Here is a 24,737-nt window from a genome sequence, read left to right as displayed (position 1 = left end):
CGGTCTAAGTAGCTGAATAATAATTCAGTATAGCTGCAATACTACTAGGTAGCGCGTAGCGGTCTATGCTTTGTTTGGCGTGCTGCCTGCGCCAGCTGCCTCCTCCGCCCTCCGAGCTCCAGTCCATCCTTCTCCGTCTCCAAACCTCCCTGATCCGTCCGTCCGGCCCTCGCTCGTGCGTAGCTGGCTGGAGCTGGATAACGCCACGGCTCACGGCAAGCAGAGAAGAACTGCTTTCACACAGGCCAGGTAAGTCCTCTTTGTTGTCATTATAAGTGACTCGATGAGTAAGCATTCTCTGCGATGATTCCTTCTCTTTTGGAGTTCCCTCTCTGGTTTTCTTTTGAGATCGGAATATGAATGATCGTGACTTCTGTCTCAAATGGAATGATTTCAATAATGTGTAACGTTAGGTAAATTGTGTATTGTCAATGCAAAGGGTACCGGTATATCGGGATTGTCGATTGGCAGTGGAAAAGGCTCAGAACAAAGAACATCCGTGTTGTGCTATTCAGCTTTGTCCTTCAAGAATCAAACTGGGCTGCCTTTAATAGCGTGGATTAATGCTCCTCACATACAGGACTAGAATATGAGTAAATGTGATTCAACGTTATGGACCAAATTGTTAACTGTGCAGTTCTAACATGGTTAAGCTGAATTGATTTGCTTTGAAACAAATGCAAAACAAGACTTGTCCCACAATGAGTCTAAACAGTTAGATCTGGTTTAGAGGTAGAAATCTAGAGTCTTAAGTAGTACTAGTAGTAATACTAACTAGTACTAATACTAGTTAGTAGTAGTAGTAAATGTTATAACTAGTAGGATCTTTCAGTTTCGAAGCCAACAAAGGTCTAGACCCTAAATTGCCTCATGGATGTTTAGAGCTAGGGAAAGAGTTCCTTTTGTACCACCCCCCCCCCCCCCCCCGATAAGATTGCATATTTTGAGCTCTACCTAACTGTCTAAAAGAGGGCGACATTTTGATGGGGGTTGAGTAAAAATGGGGCGTGGAATTTTTGGGGAGTCATTATTAAAAGAAAAAAAAGGAACTCTTTTACAAAAGGAACTCTTTCCCTAGCTCTAATGACTCCCCAAAAATTCCACGCCCCATTTTTACTCAACCCCCATCAAAATGTCGCCCTCTTTTAGACAGTTAGGTAGAGCTCAAAATATGCAATCTTATCGGGGGGGGGGGGGGGGGGGGGGGTACAAAAGGAACTCTTTCCTAGAGTTCCTTTTGTACCCCCCCCCCCCCCCCCCCCCGATAAGATTGCATATTTTGAGCTCTACCTAACTGTCTAAAAGAGGGCGACATTTTGATGGGGGTTGAGTAAAAATGGGGCGTGGAATTTTTGGGGAGTCATTATTAAAAGAAAAAAAAAACATCGAAAAAATGTTTTCTCTCCGCTCTCATGTCTCCCTTATTCTGTTCTCTTTCTTCCCTCTCTCTCTTCCCTCTCTTTCCCCTTTCTCCTTCTCTCCGTTTGACGATTGCCATCTCCAGTTGACTTCCTGCATGAACCTGTAAAGATAAATATGACATAATAAGAAAGAGAAAACATTTTGCTGAAATTAAGTGCCGGGTCTGGGACTCGAACTCACTATCATGAGTATCTGAGCCCAGTGCGTTCACGATCGTGCTGCATGATGAGTTGCGAGGCGGAGGTGATTCGTGGCAAATAAACAATGCATCAAAACTGTAACTATGCTCGTCGTAGATGGTGCTACTTGACATTTACGTAGTCTGGTCTAAAAGTACACGTGTGTACTGTACGCACGCACGTCCTCAGTCAATTTCAGTCTGGTACAAGATGTCTGACGAGACAGCAGCATCTAAATCGCTATACCCTAGCCCTAATCCAACAAATTACTATTCCCTTTCACCAACATTAAACTAAATAAAGGTTATGCCTTTTATGGAAAGACTTTCCATAACCTTTATTTAGTTTACCACCAGCAAAAAAAAATTGTAATAGGGTCTATACACATTCTGCGCAAACTGTACATGGTCCGCATCACCCTAGGACACCGGGGTCCGCGTCACCCTAGGACACCGGGGTCCGCGTCACCCTAGGACACCGAGGTCAACGTTACCCTAACCCTAACCCTAGGACTTCGGGTCCGCGTCACCCTAGGACACTGGGGTCCGCGTCACCCTAGGACACCGGGGTCCGCGTCACCCTAGGACACCGGGATCCGCGTCACCCTAGGACACCGAGGTCAACGTTACCCTAACACTAACCCTAACCCTAACCCTAGGACTTCGGGTCCGCATCACCATAGGACTCTGCGATCAACGTTACCCTAACACTATTAAACCCTAATTGTTAGCTCTAATGCACACGTAACCATCGAAATAACATTTTTACATCCTGACTGTCAACTTGTACATGGTCACAGCCGAGTTGTCTAATATTTGTGGCGAGTGAAGGGCGAGCTAATTACAGTACCTTCAAACGAGCGATGTAGGTCGTGCACAATGCGTGCATGCAGGCGCACACAGTATGCAGCAGTAGGCACAGTACAGTGGAACGGTGTCCATCCATTGCATTTCGCTAGCAATACGACTCGATCTGGTTTAACATCAGAATTCATCTTTCTTTTTTAAACTACTATCCACCAGGAGCTTAATTCAGGAAATTAGGTGGCATTATCGCTTTAACTTGATCACGACAACGAATTGGCTGTAAAGTGTGCACAAAAGTTAGGATTAATCGCTAGCACTCTAGCAGCATACATAATGTTAGTCCCACCTACGTGAAATGAAGTTGGTGAGTAAATTATCACTATTATTACATTTTTGTAGGATTTTATTAATCTTGCCACTATTTCTACCTATATACTGTAAAACATGATATATTCGCGGCATGAATTTTTCGCGAATTGGTACCGGCAGCCTTTTTCGTGGCATGAAATTTTTGCGAAGTGCCACTGACGTTCAATGCATAATAGTGTAAACAAGGACTTTCGCGTGCATTTTAATTTCGCGAATCTTGGCGCTTGCGAAATTCGCGAAATTAAAGTGCACGCGAAAATTCCTCGTTTTACAGTAAATGTGTTTTGTAACAAAATATATTTTCTTCTTATTTTTTTTTCTTCAATTTATCGGGGGGGGGGGGGGGGTACAATAGGAACTCTTCCCAGAGCGAGATCTGTTTAAAGCAGAATACTAAAGGAAACGCATATTTTGTTGGATTATTCCCCCAATTTAAGCATAGAGCATGTTAAACACAGCGGCCTTTAATTCATCCATTTAGAAAATTGCGTTTTGGAGAACGGCTGATTGGAAAAATTGTGTCCTGAATCATGTTCAATCGGAAGATTCGTTGTTATTTTGGGGGGGCGTGTCCATGACGTCATGTGATGAAGGACAAACCCGGAAGTATCACACAACAGCCTAAGCTTACCTATGTATGCTCTCAATGAGAGCGTGATGTCGAGGCTCATACCCCGAAATCCCAAGACATTTTTTATCAGAATGTCACAAAGAATGAAATAAATTTGTTTTCCACTTCAAGTCTCCTGTGAAATCACACATTTCGTCGTTTAAATAGAGTCTGTTACGTGTTATTTAGGCCACGAATACAGAAGTTGTCAGGCCTAGTGCCTGTACGATGGTGCTTCGTAGTCGATCAGTCACATGCATGCGCCCATCGCACCGGCCGCGTATGTCGCAGTGCAGTAGCCTCCGCGTACCTCTTTGGTACGTACAATGTATTATATCAGCAGTTCCTCGGTAGTCACTGTACTACAGCTGTGTACGCCATATACAGTGTACATGTATTTAGCGAGTCTATTTTTCGCGAATCAGGACTTGCCAATAATTTCGCGAGTGCTTGAATTCATGGTTGTTGAGTACACTACGGAAGGGGGAAATATATACGGAAAGAGAGTTTTTCTAGTGTTTTTAAATTCGCAAAAAGCACCAGGTTCGTGAAATTGGCGAAAATAATAATAATAAAAAAAACTCGCGAAACATTCGGCGTATGTGGATCGCTAATACTAGATACCACGCAATCAATGTGCGGGCATCGGCTAGTCAAAGTCTTGACTGGGCCGGCCGGCCTATCTGGTGATAAAATAAACGATACAGAGCACTGCGATTTTCATCGATAGTGATAAAACTTTGATGGACTCGGTGAAGCAATGAATGGATCGTTCAGTGAATTTGTGAGGGTACCTTTTGTAGCTCTCCGTAGCTAGACAGAATGCTGATGAGCTGTGAACGGGGTACGGAGTGAGTTAGCCCGACCAGATGCTGTAAGTACGCTGTGCAAATACCTGTCGCGACGTTCTACGTACAGCGACTGGGCTGTGTATAGTTAGGAGTGAGTGTGATGTGATAAGATAAATACGTAGCCCGACCAGACGCTGCGCTACTTACAGCGACTGGGCTGTGTTCAATTAGGCCTACTGCTGCTCTGAAGTACGAGATCACGTCAGCACTAAGCTCGGTTCATTTTCAGTTCAGAATTAAAAAAAAAACTCTTACCCATCTAAATTTTGAAGTCTACCTGGCATTGGTCCTGCGTCACCAACATTGTCCCCTGGCCTGCCGTGTGGCAAGGGCTCGTACAGTCGTACTGCCAATCTCCACGTCCGCTTCAACCGGACCGCCCTGGGCCTTCCCCACTAGCTCGCCCATAGCGTCTCCCTCCTGCGCCCCGCCGTGCGGCTCGTCAGCAACATCTATCTCTCCAACTTCACCACTAGTTTCATCATCGTTATCATCACTAGTGTGTACTGTATCACTCAGTTCATCATCGCTCCCACATTCAAATTCCACCAAGAAATCATCCTGATCATCACTGCATGGCCTTAACGTACGATGTCGTGCATTATCGAAAAACAAACTTCCAAAACTTTGTATGCAAATACTTGTTTGATACAATGCATGCATTATGTGCGCGGGGGCCTGCGGCGCTCGATGAGACCTTGCGCGATTCCTTTCATCCCATGACGTCATCAGCAAAGCCTCGAAATTTACGCTGTGACCTAGATTTCAGGGGGGCGACAGGTGTAAATTTTCAATATCCTCTAAACTACACTTCAAAAAGGCCATTCTAAACGATGTAAACGACAAATTGTTCTATGTGTTCTACTCTTTGACTTCATATATAATTTTATTTCTTTAGTATTCCCCTTTAACGTTAGAATGATAGAGTCTACCTATATAACTGCGACCTGGTAGTGTTATACAAATTTTGTAACTGTGTACAAACAAGGAACGCCCCGGGTTTAGAGTCCACCCAGACTCTACCAAAAAACTCAAGATGAGTTGATGTGACGAGTGTATTGTCAAAGGCAAAAAGCATGCAATTGAGTACATCAGGATTAAAACGGTGGTAAGGCAGGAATTATCAGGGAAACAAATGATTATAAACATTTGTATTATGCAATTCAACTTTCAAACCCTTTTTTTTTTTCTTCTTCTTCTTCCTTTCCAGTACAGTCCACCAATGAGGTGTATCGTCGTACTTTAATGCTCCTCACATGCAGGACTAGAATATGAGTAAATGTGATTCAACAGTTCTTTTTTTCAATTCAATTCAATAGTTTATTTATTTCCATCATCACAAAGAAAAGAAAAGAAAAAGTTGACATAATCCAAAGTGATACAATTTTTTTTTCATTTCTCTTACACTCGTCCGATAAAGGATTTTTTTTTCAATACAATATAAATTATACACGAATGATGGCGTAAAAAAGAAACAATGCACTTTGTCATGGCAACAAAAATAGTAAATAATCACAATGATGGAAAACAGTGTTCCACTAAAAAAGCCACGCTTGTAAAACGTGGAACACTGGAACAAAACAACAACAGCACCAATTTGTTATACCAATAAGACATATTCATTTTAAATTCTTCTATATACTATTGTACATTTTACTCATTGATATAATGATGTTGATACTATGAACAATACTTACTAGGATTTTAGGATGCAAACGTATAAACTATATAACATATCACATTTGTGGCACAGACACTATGGGGCCAGGTGTGCCAGGAAAATTGAACTGAAAGGAAGATATGCAATCGGCCACAAAAAAACATAACGACGACAACAACAACAACAATAACACAATACACAGAAACAACAGAATTTGAGGAAATGCACTCAGACAGATACTGGACAACGAAGAACGAGGAAAAAGGAGCAGGGAAGAATAGAGAAGGAAAAGGAGAGGGATGGAAAAGGTCTGTGGACACACTACAAAATCTCAAGGAAAAGTGAAACATGACGGGTTTTTTCATTGAACAGAATTAACTGGTATATTTAGAAAACAAATATTTTTTGAGTTTATACCTAAATGTAATTAACTTCACAGATTCTTTTAGATCATTATCTAAGCTATTCCAAAATCTGGGTCCGGTATAAACAAATGTATTTTGAGTGTGTACAGTTCTAACTAAGGGAAGATGAAATTCTTTAGATTGTCTAGTGGGATAGTTATGTACGTGGCTGTTACGGTGAAATAAAGAATAAAATATTTTGGGTAGATGATTGCAGTTGTAATTAAACATAAATTGACCAAGTTGAAACAAATACAACTCTTTTATTTTCAGAATTTTGTGCTCAAGGAAAAGCTTGTCAGTATGTGCTCGGATATGAAGGTTAAAAACGATTCTGAGCGCCATCTTTTGCAGAAGAAAAAGTTTATCTAACAATGTCGAATATGTATTCCCCCAAGCAAGAATTCCGTAATTCAAGTACGGCAATACCAAACTTGAATAAAGCGTAATCAAAGCCGAAGAAGGAAGATAATATTTCAATCTATTCATTATGCCTATGTTACGTACAATTACTTTACAAATATTGTTTATGTGACACTTCCATGATAACTTCTTATCAACACAAACACCTAAGAATTTAATAGACGAAACCTCTTCTAGGGGAGTAGTGTCAAATATAACATTACCTGGTAATCTATCTAAAGAATTACTGAAAAACATATACTTTGTCTTCTCAATATTCAGTGACAATTTATTTGCATATATCCATTGTGAGACATTCTTCAATTCATCATTCACTGTACTAATCAAAGTATTAGGGTCAGGGTGGGAATAAAAAAGATTGGAATCATCCGCGAATAATATGAAAGAGAGTTTATCTGAAGATCTATAAAAATCATTAATGTAAACTATAAATAACAGTGGGCCTAACAAACTTCCTTGCGGAACACCACATTCTATTTTCTTCATAGAAGAATCAAAACTGTTCACATGTACATATTGAAATCTGTCAGATAAATAACTCGTAAACCATTGCAAGGCTTTTCCGCGAATACCATAATGGGATAACTTAGAAAGTTCTAACATGGTTAAGCTGAATTGATTTGCTTTGAAACAAATGCAAAACAAGACTTGTCCCACAGTGAGTCTAAACAGTTAGATCTGGTTTAGAGGTAGAAATCTAGAGTCTTACAAGTTGTACTAGTAGTAGTACTAACTACTAGTACTAGTTAGTAGTACCGGTAGTACAGTACTAGTAGGATCTCTCAGTTTCAAAGCCAACAAAGGTCTAGACCCTAAATTGCCTCATGGATGTGTAGAGCTAGATCTGTTTAACGTTGAGTCTACCTATAACTGCGACCTGGTAGTGGTATAACTGTGTTTTTAATTTTATGTGAATTATCGACGCTGCTCAAATCAAATTGAATGTGATTTTATAGTAACATGGCATGATTGACGGAAGGTCTTGCTACACATCACGACAATGCAGTCTACTCTATTATCAAGTGATTGGGATTTTTAGTCAAACTGCATTGATCATGATTCATGTGTAATGATGTATGAATATGATGTATAGGCCTATTGTGATGATCAAAAAATTCCATTTTTTAATTTAGCAAATATTATTCATTGTTTAAATTGTTTAAAAGACAACTATGCATTGCAGCCCATGGCCAAATTGAGGTACACTTGTACACTTCTGTTGTTTTCTGTGACAAAATATACAAAATTTGTATCATAATAAATATCACATTCAATTTGCTTACAAAATAGATAACATTATAAAATCACATACATGATACATATTGATAGCATGATTACCATAGATTTTACAACTCAATTCACAAAATACAGATATAGGCATAAAGGGATGGGCATATTTAAATAGTTGATTCATATAATAAATATTACAATATTGATGCAGATCAAATATTACAAGGGTCCGCTGTACATGTACAAACTTGCACACACTTGGCACTTTTCCCCCTCCCATTATTAAAAATACCAGGACATACATTGTAAATATGTTTAAATACGTACATGTGTAGGCCTACACACAGCCTATGTACCCCCTATTGATACAATGTATTATACTCGGCACATGCATTACATGTTTGTATTATAGATACAATTTTAAAATCACATTATTGAATAGGGTATTTTCCATACACCGACACGAACAAATATAACACATCCTCTGCATTGCATGGCATAACCTAGATAATCGCAAAAGGGTAATTCTACACAAACAAGTACAGAGACTCCAACCCCAAGCACCTTCTGATCTGGAGATTCTCCCGCCCGAAACCCCTAGCAAACGGGAGACTCCAAGTTGATGTGTGCGAAGCGCGAAGTTCCTAGGATTCTAGATGTTCTCTGGTGCTATCTAAGGCTTATTTTTTCAACATACGATAGAAATAAGTAAGAAATGCTTTCCACCGGGAGACACAGAGCCAGGGCGGGAGAAATCAAATCTCAAACGGGAGAACGGGAGATTGTGCAAAAATGGGCTTTCGGCGGGAGATCTCCCGTCGAAAACGGGAGAGTTGGAGTCTCTGCAAGTATCAATACTCTTGCATAGAATGCAAGCTGATTGATGTTTGCACCTTCACTTTGTAATCACACTCTTTATGGAGTACACACACATGATGTGGCCAAGTATACCCGCAAACAGTGTAGGGCAAGTCCAAGATACAGTTGTAAGGTCCCCTCAGAAGGGAAAATTTCATCTTTGCTCAATATTGACATGTTTGGTATCATTTTGAAGCTTATGAGTTGAAGTTTTGATTTCCATGGAGGAAAAAAAGGATATTATGTAAATCTATGCAAATTTTCATGGGCTTCATTTGCATGAATGTGAAATACAGCGTTATGTATGGGACATTTATAAAAATTCATATTTATTCAAAGGAAAGCAAATGATATTTGATTAATATGTGGTCAGAAGAAGTTCATCAAGTAGTTTAACTTGGTATAAAAATTTTAGGGATTATGCAAATGATTATGCAAATTAGCTGGTGTCCTATCATGAGATGTCCCATCATCCATACGTAACAAATTGAGGTCATCTTTTTAGGTTTTCTCTGAAATTTTTAAGGTTATTTGAATGCCCTTTTGGAAAGTTCTAATTTATTGTTTAGAGTTTACAGTTAAATACCATAGAAAGAAGAAAAAATAGTAAAAGAAATATTCTTTATTAGGGAAAAATAAATAATGTTTCGTATGGGACAAATGCGTTACATATGGGACATCCTCTGAAATACATACATATACAAATGTATTGCATGTGAATGCATGTACAGTAGCTAGCTGGGAGGGTCTCTCAGTACACAAATGGTCAATCATCCTGAAGAAAGCATCCCAACTTTGCAGCCACTTTTGAGTTATAGACACTTGAAACAATACGTGTTGGCAAAATACACAATGAAAATCAGCATTAAAAGGATGGTATAGTTTTTGTAGAAATGCAGATTCAGTTTTCAACATTTTACAAGATGATTATGATGGTAAATATTTGGGGAATATCGTTTCCTTGACAATCTGGATCAGTATTTGAGTAGTTTCAACTGATTTTACTTCAATAATTATGCAAAATACCCATAAACATGGTTTTCCCCACACTAAACGAATGGGGGACAAAGTGTCCCATACGTAACTGTCCCATACGTAACACGTCATGTCTGTCTTTAATTAGAACCTGTAATTAGAGCTTTTTGCCTCATGACATGAAACTTACCTCTCATAATCTCGAGTGTTGTGGCTTTCATCACAGTGAGTTACAAGTTGTAGAATAAAATACTTTCAGAGAGTTTTGAGGTTGAAAAAAATGTTCAAAAAAAACAAAATTTTTCTGGTCCCATACGTAACAGGCACATATTTTCTCTTCTAGAATATAATTGTGAAGGTCATTTTTCTCCATTTTTTACATGATTATACTTCTTCTAGATATCAATCACCATGAAAAAGTTCAATTTGATCAAAGGCCATTAACACTATTTTTCAGGTCATAAAAGTCTCTGAATGTCCCATACGTAACGCGCGCGGTATCTTGGACTTGCCCTGTACAATGTACATAATTTGTAAGTACATGTACATAGGGGATTTGACATGATATGCAAATGGCTACTTCATACAAAAATGTAAGCATGTTCACAAACGAGTGCACATGCACGACAATGTAGATGTGCTATTACAGGGTCATACACTTGAACGTGCACACACATTCAGGTTGGCAACTGTGCAAAGTTTGTATGTCGATATGGCCAGTGCAGACACTCATCATTACACACAAAAAAAGAAAACAAAAAAAGGACAAAGAAAAAAAACAGGATAAAGAAATGGTCACAAAAGTATATGTCAGAGGATACTAATGTACTTCCCTGGGACCAAATTAAAGATATTATTAATTTTGCATCACTCATGACCCAAAACTGATACCTAGATGTACACTTGTATCACCAAGAAGTAGCCTAACTCTGTTATTTTCTTTGTAAAAGCTCCAGTTGATTTTTGTCCATCAAAATTTTTGAAAAAGTCAAACAATCTGATTGTCCAATTTTAGTGTTGGAATGGAAGACTCTCCTTTATTTCGGTGTCAAACAGTTTCAGAAGAAAGTGGTTCTAGAATTTGTGCCTGTGAGTTTATATGTAGATGCATAAAATGACTACAGTTGTATGTGTAAGATCATCTATAAGATGGAGTTTTCTTCCTTGGAATTTGTTCCTTTTAAAGAAAAAGTCAAACAACAACAACTAGTGTTATAAAAACAACTACTAATGAGTTTACAACCAGAGTAGAAATAGGAAATGACTCTACATCTCTCTTACATGCAATCTTCATTACCTTTTTATGCCTCCGCCACGAAGTGTCGCCGGAGGCATTACTGTAAAACATGATATATTCACGGCATGACATTTTCGCGAATTGGAGCCGACAGCCCTTTTCGTGGCATGAAATTTTCGCGAATTGCCACTGGTGTTCAATGCATGTAGTGTAGACAAAAACTTTCGCGTGCATTGTAATTTCGCAAATTTTGGCGCTCTCGAAATTTGCGAAATTACAATGCACGCGAAAATTCCTCGTTTTACAGTATGTTTATACCCCCGCCAAACGAAGTTTGAAGGGGGTATATAGAAATCAGCGGACGGGCGGTCGGTCGGGCGGTCGGGCGGTCGGGCGGTCGGGCGGGCGGTCGGGCGGTCGGTCCGTTGCAAATCTTGCGTCGCGAACTACTTCCTCAGTTTTCAACCGATTCCCATAAAACTTGGCACAGATGTGTGCCTTGGGTTGTAGATGTGCAAGACGTAGTTTTTGACAGTACCCAAAAGTACGTTGCCATGGTAACGGCATATTATGGGCAAAAATGGGTACAAATCTTGCGTCGCGAACTACTTCCTCAGTTTTCAACCGATTCCCATAAAACTTGGCACAGATGTGTGCCTTGGGTTGTAGATGTGCCAGACGTATTTTTTGACAGTACCCAAAAGTACGTTGCCATGGTAACGGCATATTATGGGCAAAAATGAATACAAATCTTGCGTCGCGAACTCCTCCCACAGTTTTTGATCAATTTTTATGAAATTAGGTACAGATGTTCATCTGAATATGTTAATGTGCAAGACACATATTTCCGCAGTGGCAAAAAGTGCGTTGCCATGGTAACGGCATGTTATTGGTAAAATATAGGGCAAAATGCTTCATGGCAAAACTGCTTCATCAGTGTTCTTCCAATTCTCATGGAATTCATATTGAATGTTTGTCTTAGGATATAGGTCAGCATGACACATTTCTTGACAGTGACAAAAAGTATGTTGCCATGGTAACAGCTCACATATTACATGTATGAGCCAAAATGATGGAAAATTTTGTGTTGCAAACTACTTCCTCAGTTTTTGCCCAATTTCCATGAAACTTGGTACAGATGTGTGCCTTTGGTTGTAGATGTGGAAGACGCATTTTTCGACAGTACCCGAAAGTACGTTGCCATGGTAACGGCATATTAATGGCAGAAGATCAAGGAAAGATCTTGCGGATTTAACTACTTCCTCAGTTTTTTGACCAAAGCTTATCAATGTTGTTTTGACCAAAGCTTATGAAATGTTGTTTGGCAGGGGTATAACCAGTCGCTGTAGTGACATTTCTAGTTTATTTTGTTGCTGTTAAGGGTTGAGGGGATGGCTTTTCTATGACTTCTTCATATTACTTTGTTAAAAAGAAATAGTTTACTGCATTTTGTTTAAAGATTTTGAGGTGGGTTTTTATTGTTTTTTTTTTAAGATGATACAGTCCATTGATGAACTTAAAAAAAAAAAAATCTGTCCTTGACACAAGCAAACTCATGAAGAAAATCTAGCAATTACAAATATTACTTAGTGGCATCCTACGCACACAACATTTTGAACACACATTTGATGGTAAAACTGTCATACTGTAAAAGCTTTGCAGTTCCTACAAGATGCCATGTTCAGATGACTCACCACCACATGTGCTATGTAGCAGCCATGTCTGCCCAAGGAGCTGTGTTTGAAGCTCCTTGAGTTTGTTGTCCGCCATGGTGTTTGTTGGATTTGAAGGGAGAATTTGCACACAGAAAGCATGTTAGTGGATTTATTGAGACCAGGTGCAGAATGACCGCAAAGCCAGAGGCCCTCTGCTGAGAAGTTCATCATGTCAGCAGAATGGGTACATTTTATTAAAGGGTGCCAGAGCTTTGAATGCTTTCAATGCAAAGATATTTCGCCAAATACTTGGCCAAATACAGTGGATGTTTTCGAGTTCACAAGTAGTTTTTCACGTTCACCTGGGTAAGCTAAATTTCATGTGTTTTTAATTCTGCAGAATCAGGACATTATTTGCGGAACATATATGGCATACAATGATATTTGTGTGCTTTTATTTTTGCGCTACAACCTTCTGATCAATTGAGTGAAATGTGAAAATTTCCACATCGCAAAAATATCCACTTTTACAGCGGAATTATTGTAGTTTGACTTGGCTGGTCTTATAACATTCGCAGGCAAAACTTGTCTAGGTTATAAAGTGCATCGAAACTCCTCTTGAACAAAGAGCAAGTTAAAGGATATCCAAGCAATAGGTCATTTATTATATCATAGACATTGGAAACTGGGCAGGTCATCTGAATGGGGAACATTGATCTTGTCATAATCATATGAAATTGTATGTTCTTTCATATTTTATAAAAAGTTTGTCATTATCTCAAAAAAATTATCAAATTTCAAACCCCATCTCGGCCCAAACTGTACCTCCCCTGTAAGCTGTATGATGTATTGATTCTTCTTCTTCCAATAAAGTACATCCCTCTTTAATGGTAGAATATATAGTCATACCGATTGCTTTTTCTCTTTGATTGACAGGACTGGAAGTGAGCTTTAGATGGACTCCTTCTCTGCAGGTCATCTTGGAACTGCAAGAAAACCGATGTGTCATGCTCCGTACACACACAGAAGCATCTCCGCACATGGCATGCTGACAGAGTGTCACCTGATGGCGACTGAGCAATTCCACAGTCTATCTGGTAGCATGCAAGCCCCTGTTTGAACATTGTATCAACGTGTGATCTGTAAGAAATTCAAGACTGGTACATTTCAAGATGACATTTTACATCAATATGCTGGTATTTTAAATGAGCAACTGCTTTCAAGGATCAGACACTGTTGACAGTTTAATGGTTGAACACAGAGGCAGTTTGGACAGCAATGCATTCAGCTCTGAACTGAATATTTGGATATTCTTGGATAAGTTTTCACTATCCTTGCCTCCGTTACAACAATGTTTGAAAATGTTTGAACATTGAAAATGTATACGTACTATAAGTTATGGATTCACATTGGCACAGAGTTTTAAACACAGCAGTTGACATTACATCTCTTTGATCTGCTGTAAACCTGTCATCTCTTCCTTGAGCACGACATTTCTACCCTGACGATAATTGTCGCATACAATCTACACAAAAAGAGCATCGAAGTGTGATGTTGAAAGGAGAGGAGCATTTTGAACCGTCCCTCACCGAACTGAACACAAATGAACTCAACTGAGTCGGTAGTCATGTGGAGCCTGACATCTCTTGACTGGCTCTACGGGGGCGTGGACCCAACTATCGCTGGAAATGGTGGCCAAGATTGCGTTGACTTCCTCACCCGCAGGCAGCGCGTGGTGGAGAGCTCCATCTTTGTCCTGCTGTGCTCCCTTGAGGTCTGGTTGTCATGGCGATGGCTCAAGGAGGTACCGGACTACACCGCGGAGAGCAAGAGCCAGGCAGAATGTTTCGGCAAGCGCTTTTTGCTGGTGGTCCTGTGCCTGACATTTGGAATTGAAGTGGGATTCAAGCTTGCCAATAAAACTGTGATTTTTCTGTTGAACCCATGTCACATGCTGACAATTGTACAGGTGAGCATAATAGGTACGATTGTAACTGTCCCCGTATCAAGTCCAGGGGGGACTTTGCTGTAGAACTTATCATCTCTTCATTATTGAATTGGCACCTCTGAATTTTACTGCTCAATTAACAATGGAGAAAGATTACACAAAACTGGTTTTAAAAGTTGATTGAATCTTTGCAGTAGCACACAGAAATCTGCAAAATTAAAAATTGAGGGAGTATCTGGAACTGTTATATCCTCTATTGTGATGCCAATTTTGATAGGAGTCATATGAAAGCTTAAATAGCAATTCAGAATTTTAAAACTGAAAAGCATTTTTGAGCAACAAAGGGCTCAAGGTTTTTTTGTTTTTGTTTTTCAGACCATGAGGAAACACTAACATTAAATTGTGAAAACTGATATACAGCACCAAATGACAAATATGTCATCTGGAGGAACTTGATTAGCTTAAATGATGTTTTCTTTGCAAAGTACAGTTGTACTTGTAACTCTTTGACTGGTTTTCATTATCATTTTTTGTACTTCTTTTCTATCATACTACAGTGTATTGCAGACATGGTTTTATTTTAATTTATTATTATTTTTGTTAACTTCTTTTCTACCATACTACAGTGTTCTACAGACATGGACCATGAATTCTGTACATCGTAATGTCACCTCCAGGTTTTGACAGCTATTGAATTGGATTTTTGTGTCCTAATACTGTACCCCTGAAGAATATTATCATCCAGTTAACATGTTTTGTCGTAGTTGTACAGTAATAATGTCCATACACTTGTAGGTGACGGTCCATTGGGATTTAGGTGAAAATTTGATAAATGTTCAAGTGGAGGTTGGTGATTCAATCAAACAGAGCAGTTTCATTACAAATCACTCATGAAATATTAGAAAGTTTATGAAATGAAATGTTTTCACTCATGCAGTGATGTCAGCTGTAACCACTTCTCCAGGCATACAGGTACATGTATTGTAATTTAGTGGATATTTTCACGTGACTAATTTTTCCTGCTCGGCCAGGTAAGATGAGTTTCGCATGTTTTTAATTCCATGGAATCAAGACATCAACTACTGGAACATTATGGCACGCTGTGTAAAAATATTTGCGTGCTTTTATTTTCGCACTAGTCTCTGGTTGCGTGAAATGCACAAAAATTTCAACACCGCAAAAATTTCAACTTTCACAGTATTATGAGGCAGTTATATGTCACCAGGGCCCTGTTTTATGAAGAGTTATTTACTGATTATACAACGTATAGTTGATTTCTATTATAAGTCTATGGCAGCCTGTGTGTTGAGGAAATTTATAATCGATTTTATCTTTTGATAAAACGGGGCCCAGTTTTCAATCCTCCAGTTAGATTGTTTGCAAAATATTCTAGAAGTCATGTTGTTGAGGGATGATTTACAGCAACTTCAGCTCTATAACCCATAAAAGTCACAATTGCTATGTTTTGTCAACTCTACCAATGACCTCATCTGAAAGGTATAATTTTGGTGTTCATTGTTACCTCCTTAAAAACAGGGAATTTAATGAAGATTATGTGTTTCATGTATCAAAACATGACCATGTCCTTGACATTCTAACAAGTCCAATTTTTATGAAACTTCTGTTTATCAGTCATTTGTCCAATACTCCTGTGAAACAGTACTTTATATTTTTGTTTTGTGATTTCTTTTACTGTTAAATATTTCATTTAGTTCTAGAAGTGCAAGTAACTCAGGTGGAAATGATATACGAAACTGTATGTTTTGGAAGTCATTCTGGTAGATTCAGCTAAGGATTGTCAATATAGGCTGAGGCCTTTGCATTGCAACTCAGTTTCCTGTAGTTAATGGAATTTCCTGGGGCTGCATTCTGTACACATTCACTGTTACCATGAAGTAACCGCTATTTTTATCCAAGTGCAAACAACTTCGGTCATATTTAGAAGACAATAGACTGAGGTTATAGAGTAGTTACTGGCCTCCCCATACACTGTATACACTTTTAAATGACCACTTCTCAACCACTATAAAATGTTGTGTTGTTATTCACTGGGCACAAGGCAGTCTCATATTTATTCTCCATCCTACGTGTATGTAAAACAGACAACTAAAATGAAGTCAATATATACCATTTTGATCAAAAGTGTCTGTTAAAGTATTTATGCAGGCACTATACTATTAGTTACTAAACTGGTTTGGGAGCACAGTAATTTCATCATTTCCTTAACAAACACACATCTTTACACATGCTGTACATGTACATTATTTCTATACAGCATACAATGTACTCTCAAAGAGGTAAATCCCCCCCCCCCCCCAAAAAAAAAAAAAAAAAAAATGTAATTCACCAAGTGCACTCATTCTGCTGGACTGTTGAACAGAATACCACATTGTACTAGCGGTTACACAATATTATGCAATTACCCTTCATAATATTAACAATCTGTCTGTTGTTCTGGTGGCAAATACTTCCCCATCGATTGTAAACAGAGTCATTGGCAAGTCCATTTCAAAATGCAGCCTCTTGTCACATTGCTTGTTCTTTAAGTGAAAATTGTTATGTGGCAAAGAGTCTTGATAAAACTGGTCTCTGTGATGGTCTTGTGTAGCATTACAAAGAGATGCCCTTTATTTCTTCTTGGCTCAGTACAAGTTGCAATTATAGAACTTTTATGACTTCCTGGAGTTGAAAAGGAAGTCCTTGTCACAGGTGAAAAAAAGGGGGAAATAGACTGAACCCAAACCTATTGTATTCCTTGTAGGTACTACACTTGTGAACAAGTCACATTTCAGAGGTTAGCATGCACAGTACCACATTGCCATTTTTTAGTAGCTCCCCTCCATTAGATTTCTAGAGTTAATAAGTACTGAGGAAATCTGGATACACAGATTTATTCACTTGTGTACTTTGCAAAAGCATCCATTGAGCATACCGGTACCTGTTAATGCCTTGATAGCATCCATTGAGCATACCAGTACCTGTTAATACCTTGATACCAGTACACTGTACCTTTAATCCCAGTGATCGAAGGTCATGGTATCAGTGATATTCCAAACAAGGGAGTTTTGTTATTTGCTGTAGACAGTTTTTTTTTGTGTGTGTGTTTTTTTTTTTTTGGGGGGGGGGGGGGTGAGGAGGAGCAGGGGGAGGTGCCCACTATAATGACAACAATATGAAAGAAGTTGGCATTTCGGAAATTGTATTGAACTGCTTGGTTTGGGTGCTTTCCTTTATTATTATTATTTATTCGGCATTTGCAAAACAATACAAGTGATAACAGAGAAACAAAATAAACAGACAAAACACAAGAAAACAAAGTGTCAGGCTTTCCCTGTTGAGCTTCCCTAACGAGCCGGGTTGGAAAAAAGCAATCAAAATCAAAATCAAAATCAAAATTTATGCTTCATATTTCAGCCATAACTGGGGGGCTTCAGTATGCCTAACAGTTAGACAATTTACATGTACATGTATGCACTAACATAGTGATGCACCTGACACAATGCATAACCAAGTGAATTATCATCATCTTTATTTTGAAAGCTCCCCATCAGTTATGCCTGACAAAAGCTACAGTGTCTTAAAACCAAATAGGTCTGTAGGCTACACTGGAGCGGTCATGATAACATGTCCTGTAGATTGGTTGTTGTACAAGTGTATGTGCATGGCATTACTACAGTGTATGAATCAGGGTTGAACAAAATTCCGTGATATAAATTTCAGTGAGGTATGTAGACTGCTGTCCGTATAACAGCTGTGCTTTGAGCAACATTGATGTCTTTTACTAGTTACCATTGTCCTTTTTAACAGGACCATGAGTCTGCAAGCAATATGATGCATTGTGCCGTTTGCTGTTTTCACCCTTCTCCCATAAAACATTTCATGGATGTTGGCAATTATTGCCGTATTGTTCGACTCCTTTTTTTTTTAATCAAATGAAATTGAAAATGGAAGCTTTCTTTGTTGGCAAAAACTCTTTCCAGATCTACCTCCTAGCAGCGCCGCCCAGCAAGCTTGTCACAGTCATCTTCAGAATGCAGATTTCTGCTCTCAGCTGCCCTCTGCTTGCCATAGTCTTGCCTGTACTCAACACAAGAGTGGTAAGTGCCCATCACAGATCTTTGCTCAGCTGTGGCTGGTGACTGCTGTACAGATTATCGTTGTTTTCTCATTAGAAACAATTAGCCTCATTTAGATTACTCTCTGTAATCCTTGGATCAAACCCTTTGAGAATTTTGCTTGCTGAAACTACAATCTCTAATTGTACATGCAACCTTTGAATTTTACTGCATATGGTATAATGTTATGAATATTGGAGCAAGATTACTAAGAATTGATTTTGATTGATTAAATTTGCTCAAAATTAAAAGGAAATTGAATATTTGTAAGTTCACCAACTTGAGAGAGGAACAAGAATTAGGAATCTCCTAGATTGTAGGCCTATTGTTTAGAATTGGTCATGTAATCTATTCCTTTAAACAATATGTTTTTGAAACAATACTAGCAGGTAGATATATGAATGACAAGGAACACAAATGAAAGATTAATGTTTTCCTTTCCCTTTAAAAAAGCACACACACCAAACATGACTAGTAAATGTCACACACACACTCACACACAAAGATAAACAGCACAAAATCGCAGTGTGTGGTTTCTATGACTTCATTCATTACAGTGTGTAGCTTACTGTAAAATCAGAAATTTTTCTGTAGTGTGCATGAAAATTTTGCGAGGTACCAAGATTCCCATTAAAATGTATACAAAAGGCTTTTTTTTTTTCCCCCACAATACATAGAACACTAGTGACAATTTGCTGAAGTTTCATGCTGCGAATGTTTCTGGTTTTATAGCAGTGCTGCATTAAACAGCCTGCCTAAGCCAGTCAGTCTACATTGTGAATGGGACTAACATGCTGTCCAGTGTTATTTTTGTCAGTAGTATCGTCTAAGCAGAACTTGTAAGCAAATGACACACACCCTTTAATACTGAAAAATATATGTTTTCCATGAGTTTACTTCCTCAATTCACTGAGATAGTGGTATCAGTCTTTTCAGTCACACATTCTCTGTGTCTTGTCAATAGGCCAGGAAGGCTGTACTGCAATTTTAAGAAGAATGGCTCTTCTCATATTGCAAATTGTAAAGAATGTAATCTGTCTGCTGCTAATAATAGTAATAAATTGAATAGTAATATTGATGTTTACAACATCCATATGTGACCTGCAAAAGCACATCTAGCGTTTCTTTACATCAAAATTCCTATGGAAGTTTTGAAAAGGGTAGACGTCAATATTTTTGTGCAATTAAGTTTTTGCACTGGGTAGCTCAAAAACATATAATTTGCATTTTCTTGAATTTGCACTGCACAATTTTCATCCTCTACAAAAGGAACAGATAATATTGTGAATAAATTTTTGTGGGATTCAGAATTTGCGCTGGCCCAAAGTAGCGCCAATCACGCAAAAATAAATGTACTGCGAAAATTTCTGTGTTTACAGTATGCTACATGTATAATATCTTCAGCTGATGCTTAGCTTTGAATAATACATGTGATGATAATAGACATACCGGCAACTTGTGAGGTATTGGATATACACTGTGTACAAACAAGGAGATGCTTGTTGTTTGTGTGTGTGTAATGAGCATTACCTGTTGTGTGTGCTACACTTAGTGAAAGTATGACAAGTCAAAAATAGAATGCTAATCAATAGGGCATCAATGGGGAGAATAGAATTCTGCTTGTCAACTGGAGTCTAAACTAGGTGTTTTTGCCTAGACTCTTCCCCAGTCACAAGAATGGTAAGAATATAGGGGTCTACTAGCCTGTGCATAAGATAGTACATTGTATTCAGTTCAAATGCTGCAGGCCATGTCATTTTTTATTTACAATTACTGTATTTATTTATTTATTTTTTTCAGTTGAAGCGGCTCTTCATTGATAGTCAAATTAAAAATTCTGTTTCATTCCCACGTGACACAGTTCACAAACAGTGAAAAATATTTGATGCTTTACTATAAAAAGACATTATGGTAACCTTCCAGATCAACCTTTTTCATGGTAGCCATGAATTAATATGAATCTTTTGGGTTTTTTTCAACATACATCAGGTATCATAGAGATAAGACTTATGAAGAGACTTTTGAAGTGTTGTGATAATGAAATGATTGAAATTCCATTTATTATGTTGCACTCCTGGCTGATAGTGGAGAGGGATGGTTTAATGGTAGCATGGCATCTGAGAAGTCTGTGATGTGTATTTTATAGGCTGAGTGTGACGTGTCCCTCATAGGCCTTGCTTAATTGTCCCCGCCGAGCGAGTTCGAGCAGGGGACTATGAAACGGGCTCCGTACGTGTGTGTGTCTGTGTGTGTGTGTGTATGTGTGTGTGTGCATCCGTGTGTGATCAAAATGTTCAATTTGCTACTTCTCTGTCATTTATGAGCCAATTTTGGTTCTGTTTGCTTTATATGATAGCACTACATGGGAGCTTTGAAACTTCTTCACAGAATTTCAGTTGTGACCTTTGACCTTGACCTTTGACCTATATTGTACATTTTGCTACAACATGCTACTCCTTCGCCATTTCTAATCCGATTTCGATTCCGTTTGCTTTATGTGATGGCACTAGGTGAGGGCATCAAAACTTGTACACAGAATTTTGACCTTTGACTTCTTTGACCTTTAACCTTGATTTTTGACCTATATTGTACATTTTGCTACAAAATGCTACTCCTTCGCCATTTCTAACCCGATTTCGATTCCGTTTGCTTTATGTGATGGCTCTAGGTGAGGGCTTCAAAACTGCTACACAGAATTTTGACCTTTGACTTCTTTGACCTTTGACCTTGATTTTTTACCTATATTGACATTTTGCTACAAAATGCTACTTCCGGCGGGGACATACAATTGTATATACGCACCGCGTAATTTCGACTTTTCCTTGTTTCAATTTCAACAGACTACTATTAATGTTTATACATGTACTATGATGCATTGAAAACACTTGGTGCTTGTGAAGTGCTTTTTTTTTATTTACAATGTGGTACAGTTGTATATGTACAGTGTATGTGCTCAAATATTGTATGCCCAACCAATGCCCCGCCAAAAAAAAAAATTAAATAAATAAAAGAGGAAAATTTGCAAGAACAATAAAAAGAATGATCCCCATGCTGTTGCTCTAAAAGCATGTTTATGCGTACCGGTATCTTCCAGTAAGATACAATGGTGTAAGTCTCCATTTCTAAAAGACTGGGAAATGCTTGCATTAATAATTTAAGGCAATTTTAGTACACATGTGTATCCATCTTTATGGTACAAGTGTACTCTCTGATATTCCCATCACATTATTTGTACTTGTATGTACGTTTGTACACTGGTGCATATACAATGTAATTTACAATGTCCATACATTGTACTTTGCTTTGTACATTGTTGTAAGGATCGATCAGTGACAATTTTTGATTAAATCCATGGGTACTCTATCATATACATTCCTTTGATGAGCAGTAGACACATGGCTAAATACTTTTTAAAGGGGTATTCCAGACGATTTTCATAATTTCACATCATGTACATTGTAGTACATAAATCGACAGCTCCATGTACATGTATAGATTTGTGGAATTTGTTGTTGTCCTTTCAAAGAGCAGAGAAACCAATAAACTGAAAATCTAAAACAAATTACACTAAACAGTGTTGATGACTTTAGAGCCTTACAGATTTCAGAATTGTAGGTAGTGTAATTCCGTTACAGTACCGCCTGCATAACAAGTTCACCTGTGAAGAATCTATATTCTGAAGGTACATACACATGTACAGTGTACCTTACATGTACATGTACTGTATTTTGTTCTGCTTCCTTGAGCCGCAACTCATGCATTCTTATGGCGAGGCTGCCATGTCATCATCCTTGTTCATTGAAATTTGTTACAAATTTTGAAAACATTCTCATTCCTTATCCCAATCACTATAAATTCTGAAACTCTGTACTCAGTTTAACCAATTTATTTTGTTCAAATGTAAAAGTCTGAAAATCATCGTGAGGTCCCCTTTAATGGTACTTGATTTGCAGGCATTTGGAAGAATACTGAATATTTGAAGCACAACTATGCGTGTCACAGCAGATGTCTTTTGTCAAGCCTATCAAAGCTCATTTGCATACAAATTGGGTGTTCGTGTTATGTGTGTGATATTGCAGACACATGTACCATATAAAACATAAATTAACACACTTCCGTGATCCATGAAAAGGCCATCCTGTCTTGTGCAAAGGAGAAAATGTTCAAAACCTACATACAGCTGTAACATGGGTTGCTAACATGAACAATGGCCCTTCATTAGCGATGAGATTAATTGGATATGAAAGAAGATCCCATGTGCCATGGATAATGAATGCATTCACTATATCTACACAGTGAAATATCATCTGACATATCGCTCTCATATCGTGATGAAGTATCGATTCCTACAACAAATGGTGACAATAGCCTCATTAATCATGGGTAAGGAACAGAACTATGCCGGGTGTCCCAAAAAAAGCGGAACGGTGGATTTTCAGTACCTTGCGTTCTAAAAGTGATATATTTTTTGACATTATTAGAAAGAGCATCTTCCGCAGAAGACCATGATACCAAAATCATTAAATTTGGTTCAGTACTTTTTATTCTACGCCAATTTCTGTAAATGCAGTCATTTTCAATTTTTTGCGACTTATGAGATAATAATTTGGGCGCGACGCGCGTTCCATACGGTGAATTGTGTAAGCTCATTGATCCATGTCAACAAAAGATAACGCTTTCATATTGGGAGCGCGCACACACACACACAGACAGACACACCCACGGTTTTTTCCTGGCCCGTGCCTAATGTGAAAGCTGTATCTTTTGTTGACATGGATCACCGAGCTTACACAATATTCACCGTATGGATCGCGTGTCGCACTCAAATTATTATGTCATAAGTCGCAAAAATCCGGCAAAATTTGGCAATGACTGCATTTTCAGAAATTGGCGTAGAATAAAAAGTAATGAACCAAATTTGATGATTTTGGTATCATAGTCTTCTGCTGAAGATGCTCTTTCTAATGATGTCAAAAGATATATAACTTTTAGACCGCAAGGTACTGAAAATCCACCGTTCCGCTTTTTTTGGGACACCCGGTATAGGCATGTAATGTCAGCAATAAATCTCTCAGAAGTGTCTGCTTTGAACACAGAATTGGAAGCATTAATTGTTATATATCATGTGAAGCTTAAAGGGGATTGAAGCCTAAACACAGTACAGCCTGTATACTTGTACATGGATTGGGGGAATGCAGCAGTAAAATTGCATTTTGTGTTCATTTTGTATATTGTCTAGTTGTCGTGGGCAGACGGAATTGTCACCACAAAAAAAAAAAAACAGTTTTCTGCAGAGGTAAAAGAAGACACCATGTACATGTACACTCTCTCAAGGATCATTCATTGTGTTCTATCTGGTCTTTGAGAGCATGGCATTGGATGAACTTTAAATCCTTTGGTTTTGTTGTATGGGTCTTTACTTTGGTTGGCTGACTGGTTTGCACTGATACAAGAAATAACATGCGTTTAACATTTCATGACCTATAGATGCGACCTCATAAAGAGAGATGCAACTACATTGTATGAACTTGCTCTGATAATGCTAGTTGCCATGGCAACACCCGAAAGGCTCACATGCTGACACAGTTGATAGTTTTCTACCCAGGAGCTGCCATGCAATTATGTAATACATGCCTGTACGACTATGTTACGTGTATATTGCAATAAGAACAGTAATAGTGATAACTAGAGAAGCACTCTGAGAGCGCAGACCTCTGCCAAGCAGCTCATTTCCACCACTGATCTTGTTCTTCCATAGAGATCAGTGTTTTCCACCCATACGACTGGTATCCATGCTGAAAATTGCCCGATTTCCCAATGCAGAAGCCTTTTGTTATGTCATCGTCTTCCAGCTGTGCGGCTTGCCTCACCTTAGCAGAAACTAGAGCTCGCACTTTAGTACGTGTATGCAAACCTCAAAAAATGCACAGCTTGAACTCCCAAGTTCATTGACCCTACCTGACAATTAATGAAAATCCTTCATAAAATCCGTACA

General features: G+C 38.5%; 1 protein-coding gene across 1 annotated transcript in view; it reads left to right on the top strand.

The window, feature by feature from the left end:
* The first annotated feature begins 203 nt into the window (after positions 1-203).
* The window catches only part of LOC139728458 (transmembrane protein 164-like), a 32,792-nt gene continuing 8,258 nt past the window's right edge, over positions 204-24,737 (top strand). The window contains exons 1-3 of the mRNA XM_071639397.1: positions 204-249; positions 13,616-14,648; positions 18,608-18,724. Coding sequence (XP_071495498.1) covers positions 14,283-14,648; positions 18,608-18,724 — 483 coding nt within the window. The 5' untranslated portion in view covers positions 204-249; positions 13,616-14,282. The remainder of the gene's footprint in view (positions 250-13,615; positions 14,649-18,607; positions 18,725-24,737) is intronic.

Source organism: Diadema antillarum, unplaced genomic scaffold, assembly GCF_040938485.1.
Source record: "Diadema antillarum isolate AM-2024a unplaced genomic scaffold, OU_Dant_1.0 seq00000180_RagTag, whole genome shotgun sequence".
NCBI classification, from domain to species: Eukaryota; Metazoa; Echinodermata; class Echinoidea; order Diadematoida; family Diadematidae; genus Diadema; species Diadema antillarum.
The sequence above is the reverse complement of the archived record's forward strand: the minus strand, read 5'-3'. Positions and strand labels throughout refer to the sequence as shown.